The sequence below is a fragment of the Crocodylus siamensis genome, chromosome 2 (assembly GCF_052110815.1).
Source record: "Crocodylus siamensis isolate JL-2025a chromosome 2, ASM5211081v1, whole genome shotgun sequence".
Taxonomy (NCBI): domain Eukaryota; kingdom Metazoa; phylum Chordata; order Crocodylia; family Crocodylidae; genus Crocodylus; species Crocodylus siamensis.
The window spans coordinates 48,096,942-48,111,189 of record NC_143396.1 but is presented as its reverse complement, the minus strand read 5'-3'; the positions used below and the strand labels follow the sequence as shown (position 1 = coordinate 48,111,189).

General features: G+C 37.0%; 1 protein-coding gene across 1 annotated transcript in view; it reads right to left on the bottom strand.

Annotated features, from left to right (window-relative positions):
* Positions 1-1,725: 1,725 nt before the first annotated feature.
* UBE2K (ubiquitin conjugating enzyme E2 K) overlaps positions 1,726-14,248 on the bottom strand; it is a 59,629-nt gene continuing 47,106 nt past the window's right edge. The window contains exons 5-7 of the mRNA XM_090035779.1: positions 10,681-10,780; positions 7,298-7,426; positions 1,726-6,928 (exon numbers count right to left, since the gene is read on the bottom strand). Of these exons, the coding sequence (XP_089891905.1) occupies positions 6,854-6,928; positions 7,298-7,426; positions 10,681-10,780 (304 nt within the window). The 3' untranslated portion in view covers positions 1,726-6,853. The remainder of the gene's footprint in view (positions 6,929-7,297; positions 7,427-10,680; positions 10,781-14,248) is intronic.

Sequence of the window (14,248 nt, the reverse complement as noted above, 5' to 3'; positions counted from 1 at the left end):
GTGGCACAGGGTAGAGCCAACTGTTTCTAGCTTTGCTCCCATGGAGCTTGGTTCTCTGCAGTTCAGCTTGGTCTTACCCTTCTAGTGTTTCATTCCTGCAGAGGTGAGTCTTCTGACTTGTCATACTCCAGAAGCAGATGGCAAAGCAAAGCAACCTTAGATTTGTGCAGTTAGTAACAATGGGTGGGGGGGATTCCATGTGTCCCTACATCCCTCTTCTTGCCTTACCCATTTTATAGAACCAGCATACAATAGATTTTGCTTATAACTGCAGTGAGTGTAGACTGGCAGTTACCCTTGGGTGGGGATCTGGGTACTCCAGAACCGCACTGCTGAACACTCTCCTCAGTTCCTAAATACCCAAAGAGGACATGAAGCTGCACCTTATTTCAGCTGCTCTGGAAGTTAATAGCACCAAAGTCCTGCTTCATGGCAGTAGACTTGACCCAAAAATCCATCCACTCAGTCCAAATATTTAAACAGAAACTGACAATTTAAGCAAACAAAGCAGCACAACCCTCTTTGACACTGCAAGTATACCTAGTGGTTTATACTCAAAAACCTAATTTAAGCCCCTGGATTTGGGTACATAGGTCATTTTAAAAAAGGTAGTTTCTGAAAGTTATGTTCTGCAAAATATTACATCTCTGGGAGTACAGCTTTCAATAAAAAGACAGCAGATAGGTTAACAACTCACTGTTCCATGGTGAGTGAGTGAATGAACACACTTTACCTTAGCAGAAAAAAAAAAAAAATGAACTGCCACACATTTAGCAAGAGATAAACTCAACATGCACTTCTAATCTGATGTTTGTTCAATACATGAATGATATTACTGAACGCTATAAAAACATGCTCTTTTCATTAGTTTTAGCATACTGCTCAGACAGCTACAGTATATATAAAAAAGTTGGATGCTAGCAATATTGTTTTACCAAATGAACACTATAGTTACTCTCAAAGCTTTGCACTATTTTGTCACATGACTATATCCATGCCAAACATATATCGTACGTTTAAATAAAAGAACACCCAACTGAGAAAAGAAAAGAACCAGTTGCAACGTACAAAACCTCTCATAGATTACCTATCATTTACCAGATACCAGAAAACTCAAGAGGAAAATGTTGATTTTGTTGCTTTATGATTGCATGGCTGGTTTGCTCCATTTTCATATCACTGTAGATGAACTCTTGTAAGAGACTTACTTTAAACAGGGCATTTGCAATTTTGCTGTACAAGTTATATGAATACCATAACATTAAGCTCCATCAGATCCTTGTATCCCATAGAAGGTTGAAGCGATCACATTTTTTTTTTTTTTTATACTTGGTTCTGGGAAGTAGACAGCTTGTCATTCCTCCAGAAGAGAACTGATTATAGCTTAAACTGTACACTAGATTCATCTTTTGTTACGATTCTTACAGAAAAGCCTAGCACTTTGATATAGTTACAGTATTTCAGACTCAGTCACATCAAGTCCTCCCTGCTGCAGTAGCACACTTTCTTTTGACCTGGATTTCACTGACTGAACTGACTCAAATCTAGCTCACAGTTGCATTTCTGCGATGCAGCTCAACAAAATTACCTGAACATCATTTTCCTCTTTTCACACTGCATGCTGCCTTCCAGTCAGTCTCTGAAGAAGATGTTACCAGAAATAAGATGAAAACTGTTTCAGGGAAACATGCATTTATTGTTAAGCATTCCCAGTGAAAATCAACATCTTTTAAAATGTGTATTTATTTAAAAAATCATTTGTGTACAAAAGTGTTGTGTCGTCTTTATTCTCAAGACAAAAAACACTGATGCTGCATTCCAGCCCCACCCACTCATCCTTCACAGGAAGTCAGATGCTCAGTAATGAACCTCCTACAGTATCCTTTATTACCAACTTGTAAAAAGTCAAAATTTGGGATGGAAAAAGCAGGGTTCTTCAGCAGTTGAAAATCAGCATTCTTATGATGACAGCCTTCTTCACAACAAAGCACCAGCAATTGTCACAAATTGTAAAATGGACAAATACAGCAGTTTTGTAGTACATTTCCTCATCTGTTGAGTCATGTATGTTACTTACATTTTCAATGAATGGCTCAGCTTCATAAGCAACTGGCTAGCTATTTTTATGCCTACAAAGCAGGTAACAGTAAGCAGAAAGGGAACATCACAATACAGTGCAAATGATTTGCAACAATTTCTCCAGTGGGAACAAATCTGAAAAAGTAGAGTTGCTGAGCTTAACTAAAGAGCATTACAGCTGAAATAACTAAGTGGGAAGCAGAATGTATTAAGGACAGTTGATCTTGCATGTCTAATGGCAAATCAGCTGATGAAGCTACTATCAGTACAGATGAGAAGAGCAAGCTATACATTTTACTGCAATTCGTTTATTATAGGTCAGTCAACCTGAAAACTAGAACAGTAAACAATTTTTGCAGCCTGGAAAATAAGGCTATGAACAGTGAAAACATCTACCTGGTCTTCCCAGAAAAGCTTTTTTGTACACTTGAGTATTGTGGTGCCATAAGCAGCATGAAGAAATGAAAATTAAGTGTCTCTTGCTTAGCCAACTGCCCAAGTTCTACAAAACAGAACACCAGATTTTACTAGACCAATGGCTGCATTCAGCAAGATGCTTCATATCTACTCCCAGCCCACTATCCCCACCTCAGCACTCAAAATACAGCAACAGAGCATATGAGATTCCATTGTGCGGCTTCCCCCAAAGAGCTATTAAGGAAATTTAACTTCCACTGTTAAAATATTGATCACTTCCCCCCTTGGGCATGTCTCCATATATAAACCAGCCTCTTTTACTCCATCTGAAACAAGCAATGGTCTTGCATACAATTACATTTCCCTTCATTCTGAAAACTGAACACTGCATGAACTGTATACAACTATCACAGTAAACAGGAACTCTGACTAAATCCTTTCAGGTCAGTCCTAGCTCCCAAAAAAAAAAAAAAAAAAAAAAAATCAAGGAATGATTTATACTTGTAAATGCTAGGCCTCATGCACAGCTGTTGAGTTTAATTTTGCATAGTTTAAGTGTTTCCATTATCCATATCATGCATGTCAATCTAGCCTTTCAAAGAGAAGTCTCTTTTTCCCCTACATTCCACATGCCAGAGTTCCAATGCTAACTTACTTAAAAAAGTTAAATACAATTATAAGAAAAAACTGACTTATATTCAACACAATTAATACCCAGTTCTTCAAATAAATACTACCTGACTGATTATAGTCAAGGCCCCATGTACTCTGTGGAAAAGCAGAGTCAATTCCACTACAAGGCCCCTCTTGCTGCAAACTGGAGAGAGTTGTGGCAAGTTCAGGTAAAATTAAAAACCTGGAAACTTAAATGGAGAGAATGAACAGCAACATTTTTATAGTCAATCCACCTTGTGCTCTCCTTAAGTGCTCATCCCCCCCAAATGCATCCATCACTTGGTCATATTGAGAACACCACTTCTTTTCCAAAGCTGTTGCAAGAAGTTGCAAGTTTGGCAGCTGGTCAGAGGCATGACTGGGAATTTTGGCACCTGTGTATGTGAGGCTTTGGCAATGAGAAGGATGTCTTTTTTCCTCCCTGCCTCTGAACAAAACCAGAAGCCACTTTAAATTTGCAAGGAGTCAAAAGAGACTGGAGTAAGTACCTTGTTTCCCAGCAATAACATCCACCAACAAGAGATACAGCAGAGTAGCTGGATGTTTATTAAGAAATTCAGCACTGAAATTTAGTCCACAGTCCAGCAGTCATTTGGTTTCAATGTTAAACATGCTATTGAGATAACAGGGGACATTCAATTATTGTTTCAATCTTCCAGACAGATTTAGGATAGGGCACCTGTTTATCAATCCGGAAGTATTTGTATGCAGAATGATGCATTAAATGCATGTTGTAAATGCACAACCTGAAGCAGGGAGTGGCCTATGACAATTCTACATCCATGAATGCACAGGGCCCTGAATATAGTGCTGTCTAATCAGATAACACAGAAAACTGAACTACAATTTGGGTTTCATAAAGTTGCTATGATAAACAATGGAACATTAAGATTCCTAGGGCTCAGCCCCAGCTGCAGTTAAACTAATCTGGTAAATTATTACCCTTATATTCAACTCTGATAATTACCAAGAGTAGAAAAACATTCCTTATAAAGGAGTCAACTATCAAATTCAAAAGGGACCTCAAATTGTGAATGTCTGCCTAATAATTGTGTCATTGCTCCTCCTCAGCCTAGGTCTTGAGAAACTGCCCTCCTGCCAGCATCTCAGTGAGTACCAAAATACTCCACCCCTGTTCCCAAGTGCAGGGTAAGGGGGACAAAGGGCACATGAGAGTTGTACAAATCTGCATTTGAACACAATGGGAAAGGGAAGATGGTTCTGCAGTGCAAAGAATGCAAGGAGCTGGGCAAGGGAAATAAACTCCACATTAGAAAAATGTGTAATTGGCGATTGTGATAATCGAAACAAAGCCCATTCTCTCCTTTTCCCCTCCAGCTGTCTTCCTTATCCCATTCCCTTATATAAACTGAAATCTTTAAGTTGGTTATCTTTTGACTGGTACCCATACATGTCCCCAGAGGGCTCATCCTGTCATCAAATAGCAGACCCCAAAAGCCTATAGTAAGAGTTCATGTCCCTTAAAAATTAATTCCAATTTCTTTCCTTTGATAAATAGCAGTGAAGAACAAGGGAAAGAATAGACAGTCACATTTACAGTTACCACCAGGGTAAGAAAAGTATAGATGTAATAAAACTTTAAATCAGACTGCATAACAGAGAAGATAGTAACTCAAGATTTTAGCATAAATGGCAGAGTTGCCACCATTTTCTACTATCCCTGGTTATTACCTAACAAACCAGTTGAGCAGTAGCAGCTTTGTTTAAAAAAATAAATAATATAAAGGAAAGACAAAAAAAATCTCGTTTCCTTTGGCATCTTTGAAAATGAATTACACTGCAGAAAAACCCAAGAAATACGATCACTGAATAAACCTTAGAAAGCAGTATAGAAAGACTAAGCAACTGTATTTAGTATTGCACTGATATGAGTTAAAGTATTATTGTCTGTGTCCTACAAAACTTTTTTTTTTTTAAAGTATGGACACCTCAGAATGCTGCAGGGAGCATCCTGCATTAGGTATTAGTTAACTCTTTTCCATCTTTATTTTCTGGTTCTGTTCCCCCTACTACTTTGCTCCAGATATTTGAGAGATTTAATAATGTTCCTTACTGTTTCCAGTATCACTGACAAACCAAGTCATCTATAAAGCGTGAAACTATTTCAACTTATACTTTATAGTTCAAGGAAAAAAACTGACATACGTATGTTTTCCTCTCAAACTGATCTATTGTTTAGGTAAAAGAAATATAATAATAGAAAAGATGACTTTTATAGTACCTATCATCCACAATCCTCAGCCTCTACTCTAAGTTTCTTTTCTATGTATTTTAGTTGAAAGTTTCAGGTCAAATGTATTTTCAAAAAGCAAGTAACCATATTCATAAAAACATTACAACTTTCTTCAGATGGAGGTACTAGCATTTGAAACTGCAAAACTAATAATTTTCAAGCTTTTGCACTCGGGATGAAATGTCATTTTAATACGAATAGAAAGGCTGACTGTATGTACAAGCGAAGGTAAGATTTCAGCTCTTATTTATCAGAAACATCAATCCAAAAGAAAGAAATTGAGAACACGCTTCTACTTCTATGTGCATTTGAAGTATGTACAGTAAAAACACCAACACAGCCTCCAGGTATCAACTAGGTAAAAATGCAAGCAAGAATGATTTTTAAATTACCTGGTAAGCAATCCTTACATTGAAGCCCAAAATAAAGCTAGAAAACTGTTACAAAAACAGTTGATTGCATCATAGCAAGTACTCAAAGAAAAAAAAAGTTCTCAATACATTGGAGAATCAGTTTTTCTTCCTTCAAATCCCATGAATTCACACTACCCAGAATTTATTGAAGGAGCTTTGACTTCTATTTCAAAATGAAAAAAGCAGCTACGCATTTTTGTGCTATGTCCAAACATACCAAACTTTTATGTGATTGTGTAGAAAAGTATGATCGCTGAACATTTTACTGGTTATTCAAAAAATACCATTTGAAGTGAAAACTAGGCTACTGTCAATGGCGCACCTACCCACAGATTATGGAGTTGGCGGAGACAGTTTAGCTGCATGTTAAAGGGGAGGAGGAGAGGAGATCAGCAGGTTTCCCAGTCACTTCACTGGGAAGAAAAAGGTTCTGAACAGGTCACCATTTTTGAACTTTAGAAAAGTCTTGAAAATCTTTCAGGTAAGTTACACGAACACTCAGGTACTTAAATGGTGCTCTCTTCAGCTACCCCCTCTAAAATGTCTAGTAAAGTACAAGCATGCAAATATAGGTCAATCCACAGGTACATAGGATCCATGTTAAAAACAGTAAGATAGCCGTGATGAGTGACACCAACAATTTTGATGACTACGACGCTTAATGTTAGCTGAATTATTAAATCAAAATCCTGAAGCAAGTTCCTGCTAGTCTTGGTCACACTGCTAAACACTAAAGTAGGCATGTTTGTCCCCCACTGTTTTAGCTGAGCTCAAGGAATTTTTACAATATTTAGTAAGAAAAAAAATTAAAGTATTTCCCCTTTAAATTTACACAGACGTTTAATTAGCTTTATTTACAGAGCAGTTTTCAGTCTCCAATAGTGCCTAGATAGCATCATCAGGCAAGAGTGCCAGTTTTAAAAGAGAATCTCTATAGAATCCTAAAAATAACAGATGGTGAATGCTCCTCAAGAAGGGGCAAGCTGGACTATGGAAGCAGCTCTCTCTACATGGCTCAGTTACTCAGAAGCAATTCTGTTGCAGTCTCTACATCCCATGATTTTGAAGACAAGGCCACTATTACTGCATTCTGTGAAGAGAAAGCGAAAGGGCACAAAATGTTCAGCCTGTACAGCAGCAGCAAAAGTCAGACACTTTACATATTAGCCTGGCTGATATTTTCTAAATTACAAAATCTTACAATGTTTTAAAACTGATGATCTGTAGAACTGTAGAATCTGTAAAAGCTTAGAAAAAAAATCTAGTAAAGTTAGAAAATGACTGATTCAGCTAGTTCATAAGATATTACCTCTTAAAAAAAGCAATCAGAAAAGGTGTTTAGATCTATAAATCACTAGTATATATAAACACAAGTACAAAGGTTTTATAGTAAATTAGCTAGTACCCATGTGTGTACCTGCTCTGCTCCAATTTTTTTAACTGAGTTATGCATACTTACCCTATCAAAGCCCATAGCACAAAGGTTTTCTATCTTTTTGGTGTACTCTGGACTAGAAACTGGTGCTCCAGCATACACATGTGCCCAAAGCCGAGCTGTCTGTTTAAACATTTCTGGGTTTTGTTTATACTGTGCAAAAAGAGAAAGGAAAAAAAAGTTAATCCATAAGACTACCAGCAAGATACAACTCAAAAGCATACTGACTATGGCAGAGTTCAATTCATAATGCTTTGTACATTCAGCACCTGCAAACCTGCACTCTGCACCTTGGAATATGAATTTCCAAAATGAAACAAAACTTCCTCCTGAGGACTAAGTATGTTGGTATCATTTGTGACAAAGAAAGTACTTAGAGATAGAAGTCCACCTGCCACTATTTTACACTAAGTTATTTACTAGAAAAAAATTGTGTAGATGTACACAGTATTTTACACCAGTATTACCATATACAATTTTTCTAATAAACAACAGAACTTACCTTAAAAGACAACAGTGAAAAGTTCCCAGCCTGTGTTAGGCACTCAAAAGCTGACGAGTGCTTCAACTGTCACAAATAACCTTTTTAGACAAGATGACAGTTCTTGTTTTAGTAATTTTTATATTTAATTTCACTTTTTAAAATGGGATATTTACAGTTTTACAATTAAGTGATCATATATCATTTTAAGTTAAAAAGCTACTCATTTTTAATTGCATGACCTGATAGCATTTGACCAGTGCGACACTGCTGAGAATTTATATTGTCTAAACAGAGGTACAGATCTGAAACATGTCCTGAAGGATGCTGAAATATGATAGATTGTCATTCCAAATAAGTTTATTATACAAGGAAAAACAAAACAAAAACCATCAGCCTGCACATAAATCAAGAAATTCAGATGTATTTGGGAGTATCTGTGTCATCACTTGTACTGTGCTACTGCACAGTAATCCAGCCATGGTCCAGGACCCCAGTGTGGCAGCACTGAACACCTCATGCCCTGAAGTCTACTCCTACCTGAAGGAGCTAACAACTGTATTCATTTATAGAACATAAAACTCAATTACAATGAAGTATAGGGATGTTACAACAGACCACTGTATTGCATTAAAGAGCGGTATTCTTATTTTTTTATTTTTAGCATTTTAGGAATCCATGCAAGCTTTTGTATAGTTCAAGTATCTACTTTCTGATCAAATGAGAAAATCTTGCAAAAACCTTTTCCTTCCTCTTTGTATCTGGAGACTTCACTGCTGTCCTATGTAAAAAAAAGCTCAGCTGAGAACTAGACTTGATTTTCACCAGTTCTTGACTTTTAAACCACACATTCTCTACAGGTTATAGCTAGAAGTCCCCCCCTGTTTTTCCATGAAACTCTAGTACTTGAATTCATTTTCATGCATGCTAATTTGTGTAAATTTATTTTTAAAAGTCCATTTAACCAGTTTGAGGGATAATTACATTCCTCAAAAATATTTATTCTGAAAAGCACATAAGAAACTGACTCCTAATTCACTTGTTTTCTATCCACTTCAATAAGAATGGGACTAGGTCATATTTAAAAGTCGTTTTCCAGGCTAATTTTTTAAATACTAAACACTAATTGTTGTAACCAAAGGCAATCCCCATATTTATGCAAACCATCCTTCTTACAGATCTTTGCAGGGAATGGGAGAAACTGAATCCTTCTTATAACAGATCCTACCAATCTGTCACAGCCCAAATACAAAACCCAGTAGGAAAGGGCAGAGAACACTGCTCCTTGGAAAAATTTGAGAGAAAAATCTTCAGGCACAACATTGCCATCAGACTGTTAAAGCTGTGATATAAAAAAAAAAAAATCTCACCTTACTAAACTAGGAAAGGAAGCTGTATTTCAGTCATTGTTGGAGTAACACAGGACTTACTTTAACAAAAAGACAGTGACCGCAAAAAATCTAGGTACACTGAAGCAAGGAAACTAGTTCAGAGACATCACTTGTACAAAAACCCTGGTGGCCTCATTTGCCCTTGCAACAGTTCATTATACACAGAGCAACTCAGTCTGACAAATCGTTTGGGTGAAATCATCCACAGCAAGGCTAAGAACATGGCAATACCAGGGAATTCCAGGATTCTGGCCACAGATATACTGCCGTCTAGCACTGCTGCTAAACACTGGGGCTTTTCAGTAGTCTCCAGAACTGCCACCCCAGCTGGTCAAGTGTTAGGACATGACTTTGTTACTGATCTCAAGCTGCCTTCCCTGGATATTTGACACAGCTGGGAACCAGAACAGAAGTTCCAAAACATACTAGCTAAACAGGTCCAAATACAGGGTGCTGACATACTTGTTTCCTGTCCAGAATATCAAAGGTTATAATTGCATCCAGAAAATATTAAAATATGAGAGAAAATGTTCAAATACAAGGAGAGATATATTATCGGATGCTGAAAGCACCCAGGTTTTATACTTTCTTCAACATTACCACAAAATACCTTTGTCACTATTATGAACTCAGACACTTTTCCCTTTTTTCCTTCCTTAACATACAAAAAGCATGCATTTTGGAACTTAGTTAAAAAAAAAAAAAAAAAATCAAATTATTCACTTATGAATTGATTTTCCCTGGCTTTCAACAAAACACAGAAAAATGTGAGTTCTAGTATAACCAGTCATACAAGATGCAAAACAAATAAAATAAACTATTTTTAAAAAGTTAATACTACCATACATATGCATCCAGGCCTGCTACTTTTGCAGTCAACTAGAATTCTATTACCACCAATTAAGCTGGTAAACAGTGCAGTTAATTTGAGAGTCTGCAAGCATCAACTGTACAAAACGCTTCACTCAGTTCAATTACTTGCAAGAAAGGTAAAGAATGACCAAAAGTAATTGCTTTCTTAATGTCTGGCTGATTATCAACAGCTGATCTTAATGTCTGGCTGATTATCAACATTGCTGATCTGGCCTATTCATACTGACATACAAGAAATGGTTGCATGCCAGCAGCCAGCTCAAGGCAGCATCATAAAATATTAGAAGTAATTTTAGATGCATTTCTTTATTTAAATTAGTTTATTAGGTGCACAAAAAATGTAAACGCTTGTTAACTTCACTATCCTGCTTCTTCACTGTGTTTCTTCTACACAAGATAATGAAATAAAACAAACAAACAAACAAACGCAAAGGTTGATTTTATATCCAGTATCCATTTTCAGGTTCTCAATCCTGTACTTTCTGGTTGCAAACACTGCAGTGAAACACTCATTTGGTTTTTTGTGGGTTTTTTTTTTTTTTAATTAAATTCCATGACGCTTTTTGGCTAACCAAAAATAAGAAAAAGGTTCATCTGAGTTAGCAGGGAACCCTTTAGAAGAATTAAACAGTTAGTTCTGGGAATTACTTTAAATATCTTACCTGGTTTGCCACTACTGCATCTTGTGGGTCATCTGGTTCTGCAGCTGCCAACAATGCTTGCAGTGATAACAACACCGTTCTTAGAGTCATTGCTGCTGCCCTAAAATTCAAGTTTGAAAATGGCATTACCAAGATCTCCTTTGTTGCATGCCCTATTAAATATCACATAAAATGAAAAAAATTCAAAGACCCACAAGCATCAGAAGCATGCGGAACTTGGAAGTGCTTCAGGCTATAGCAAGAAACGAACCCCACTACTTTTTGGAATTCTTAATCTTTTAAGCACACTTCCTCCTCATTACCCATATCTCATAAGTAACTTCAAACATAAATTTATTGGTCTGCCAATTTGTCCTTTTTCATTTTGTAAAAGACAGATTTGGCTTCTGATGAAACAAAGGCCAACTACAACTTGCTTCTTTACTTCCTTGCCGTTAGTATCACCCTTTTTGTTAGGCAAGCACTGAGAACTGGATTGATGAGTCAATATGTGCTCCCTCTGCTGGCTTTCTGTCCTTGTAATAAAATAGCTAAAATAATATAGGCACTTGCAGGAACAGTGACTATTTTTTTTTAAATTTTGTGTAACATGGATAAATATTATACATATTTACAAGTCTGAACATGTTTCTGTCACAAAAATGTTTATTACCGAGTTTGAGGGGGCATTTAACAATATTTTTCCTAATTTTAATTGTAAATTTGTTATGTTAATTTTCAATGTAGCTCAACTCTGATTGAAAGGTATAAATCACAATTTTTTCAAAGGAAAAAAAAAAACAAGAAGCCTGAGCTGTTACAGGAAGACGAATCAGACCCTTTACCCAGGGGCTATAGTGCTCCCACATCATCTGTGGAACACAATGAGGAAAGAAGGGACAACAAAGACATGGACCAGTATGCAATACATGTAAATATTTTCCTATGTTTATATGCTATAAAGAAGGCGGTCCAGGGAAAGACCTCAGACCACAATGTTTGAGATATCAGTAAGGAAGGAAAATGCTGTGGAAAACAAGCGCAGAGTAATTTTTGCTGTTAGATGGCAAAATTTAACAGGCATCCAGGAGGATATATGGAGATAGAAAGATAGGAAATATGGCAAAGCTGGCCATCAGTGCGGATGGAGAAAAAAGTGTGGGCAGGTGGCTCAGATATGATGGATTGGGAACAGGTTACAATTTCCTCTTTGTTTTCAACAGAAAAAGTTCAGTATGCTATCTGCTTTTGCAACCTGGACTAGGTGTTGTGGTTTGAGATGCAGATGAACAGATGCACACAGGCTGATAAAATGTCAGTGAAGCTGCTTGTTCAACCTTTGTGTACTTTCAGATCTTCATATGGTTGAAGCTTTTATGCTAACCATCCCAGTAAGTCAATTTCTCAGAAGTATTTATAATTATCAATGAATTTTCCTGGAAATTTAAGTTTTTTCAAATAAAATAAACATCCGTGAACGTCCCGATGAAACTAGCATTCTCTACCAAAATACAAGTGAGATTGCAGTAATTTTAATTAGCATATTGTATCTCCCACTTTACAGATACATTTGTAGCTTTCTTAAAATTTCCTAAAGCTAAACTTGCAGAAAATTCAAACTGCTGAAAAAATCATTATTGATTCTGAGATGAAACTAAACTAGGTATGCAACCTGTTTCCTGAAAAAAAAAACCAACTCATTTTTCAAGCTCACATTCCCCAAAACCTGAGCAGATGTTTCAGAGCAAGTTTCTTGTAGAAAAATACTTTATTTAATATTTCTGATGTAATTTCAAGAAAAATTCTAAATGGAGCTGGGAATTAACTAAGAAGATCAAAAAGAATCAGATTTACAATGAACATTTTGTTACTAAAGTATCTTCTGGATTATGATGCAATTACACAGTAAACTTAAATCAAACTGTAATATTATTTGAATTATTGTTTTCAGACCACAATCATCTAAAACTGAGCAACTGGCCATGAAAATAGTCAAGAAAATGGTTTTCAACTTTAAGTGTCCCTATGCTACTTTCCCTTCATACCACAATTTGCAGAAAAAGTCTGCAAAATCATAAAAAAAAAAGGATGTGAATCCTACTGAGTCTAGATTTCAGATTGAACAGATTAGCTAGAATAGGTATTGATGACAAATAATTAGTTACCATACTGGTTTGTGACATGATCTGTGACAATCATGCTGGAGCTTATAATTATTTTAAAATAACTGCAGCCACTGTATATGCTATAAAATCCTCCAAAGCCTTTACTTCAATTTAGTGCAATTTCCCCCCCACTCCCAGAGAGACTTTACAAGATCTACCACCTATAATTGGTGTCACGATTACTTTTCTTTTACTTCCCTGTACAGAAATACTCCCAAACTAAATGGCAAAGAAAAAAGTGGTGCCTCAAAACAGTCATTATTTAAACTGGGAGTTGAGTTAAACACAGCTGTGTCAATGATTTGGACAGCTTCCTCATTTTTTACCTTAAACACAGAAATGGATATGATACCAAGGAGTTTGGGAGGTATTGCTCATGTCTGTAGAGCAGGAGAGTTCTCTAGACAAATGAGGCTTTATAACAACTAGAACAGGGCCGTTCAACACAGTCCATGAGGGGTTAAATTTGAGACCCATGGGCTCCCCTTTCCTCCCCCACTTACTGGCCTTGCCAGTCTCCAGGCTCACCCTCCCTCCTCCAGCTTCTGCTTCTTGCCTCGGTGGGGCAGAGAGAGGGGCAGCCTGCAGGAAGTCTACACAAGCTCTGGGCCAGGAGAGCTGGCATAGCAGGACAGTGTGGCGAAAGCCTGGGGAGCCCACACACTGTACAGCCCCTGGCCACTCAGAAGCTGAACAGCCGTAAAAATAGAAGATGAGCTCAGAAACTCTTTCAAAGAACCTGTGCTAAAAATCTACTAGACCACACTATTTGTGACAGTTCAGGCTGTGAGGTCTCGCTCATTTGTTGGAGCCTGATGAACTTGTTTGTGACATTCCAGTTTCCAAAGTGAATACCACCACATACACATGCGCTCATATATACAGTCCTACTTTAAGGCTCCTGAATTCTATACATCCAAAGTCTACAGGCAGAGCCGATTCAGCTTCACAGAAAAAAGTTGGTTTAAAATGTGGTTTTCGATTATTTTCAGTCTCATCTCTCAGGAACCACCTGTCCAGCTCATCTTCAGTTTTGACAGTCTCCTCTGAACAGAGTGCATACATGATATATGTTACTGAAGCATGCACTCGATGCTGAAGAGGAAAGAGATTTACCAATTCACAAGGATTATGAACATCAATCAGTAGCTGCAGAGCCTTTCATTTTCAAAAACATAGCTGAAAAGGACTTCAATTGCCTTTACTACAAGATCATTCAACAAAGTTATTTTCCCATTAAGTAAACTCTCCTGTCAACATGGGCTAACTATGCTCATTAGAATATGAAAGCTATTGACTATTTCATTTTTGCCACAAATAAAACTAACAAATGTGAAACCAGATTGTAGGATGTTTGGCCCAAATTCTGCCCTCAATGGGAATTGGAGATGCATGTCATAATTTGATATAGATTTAAATATAGC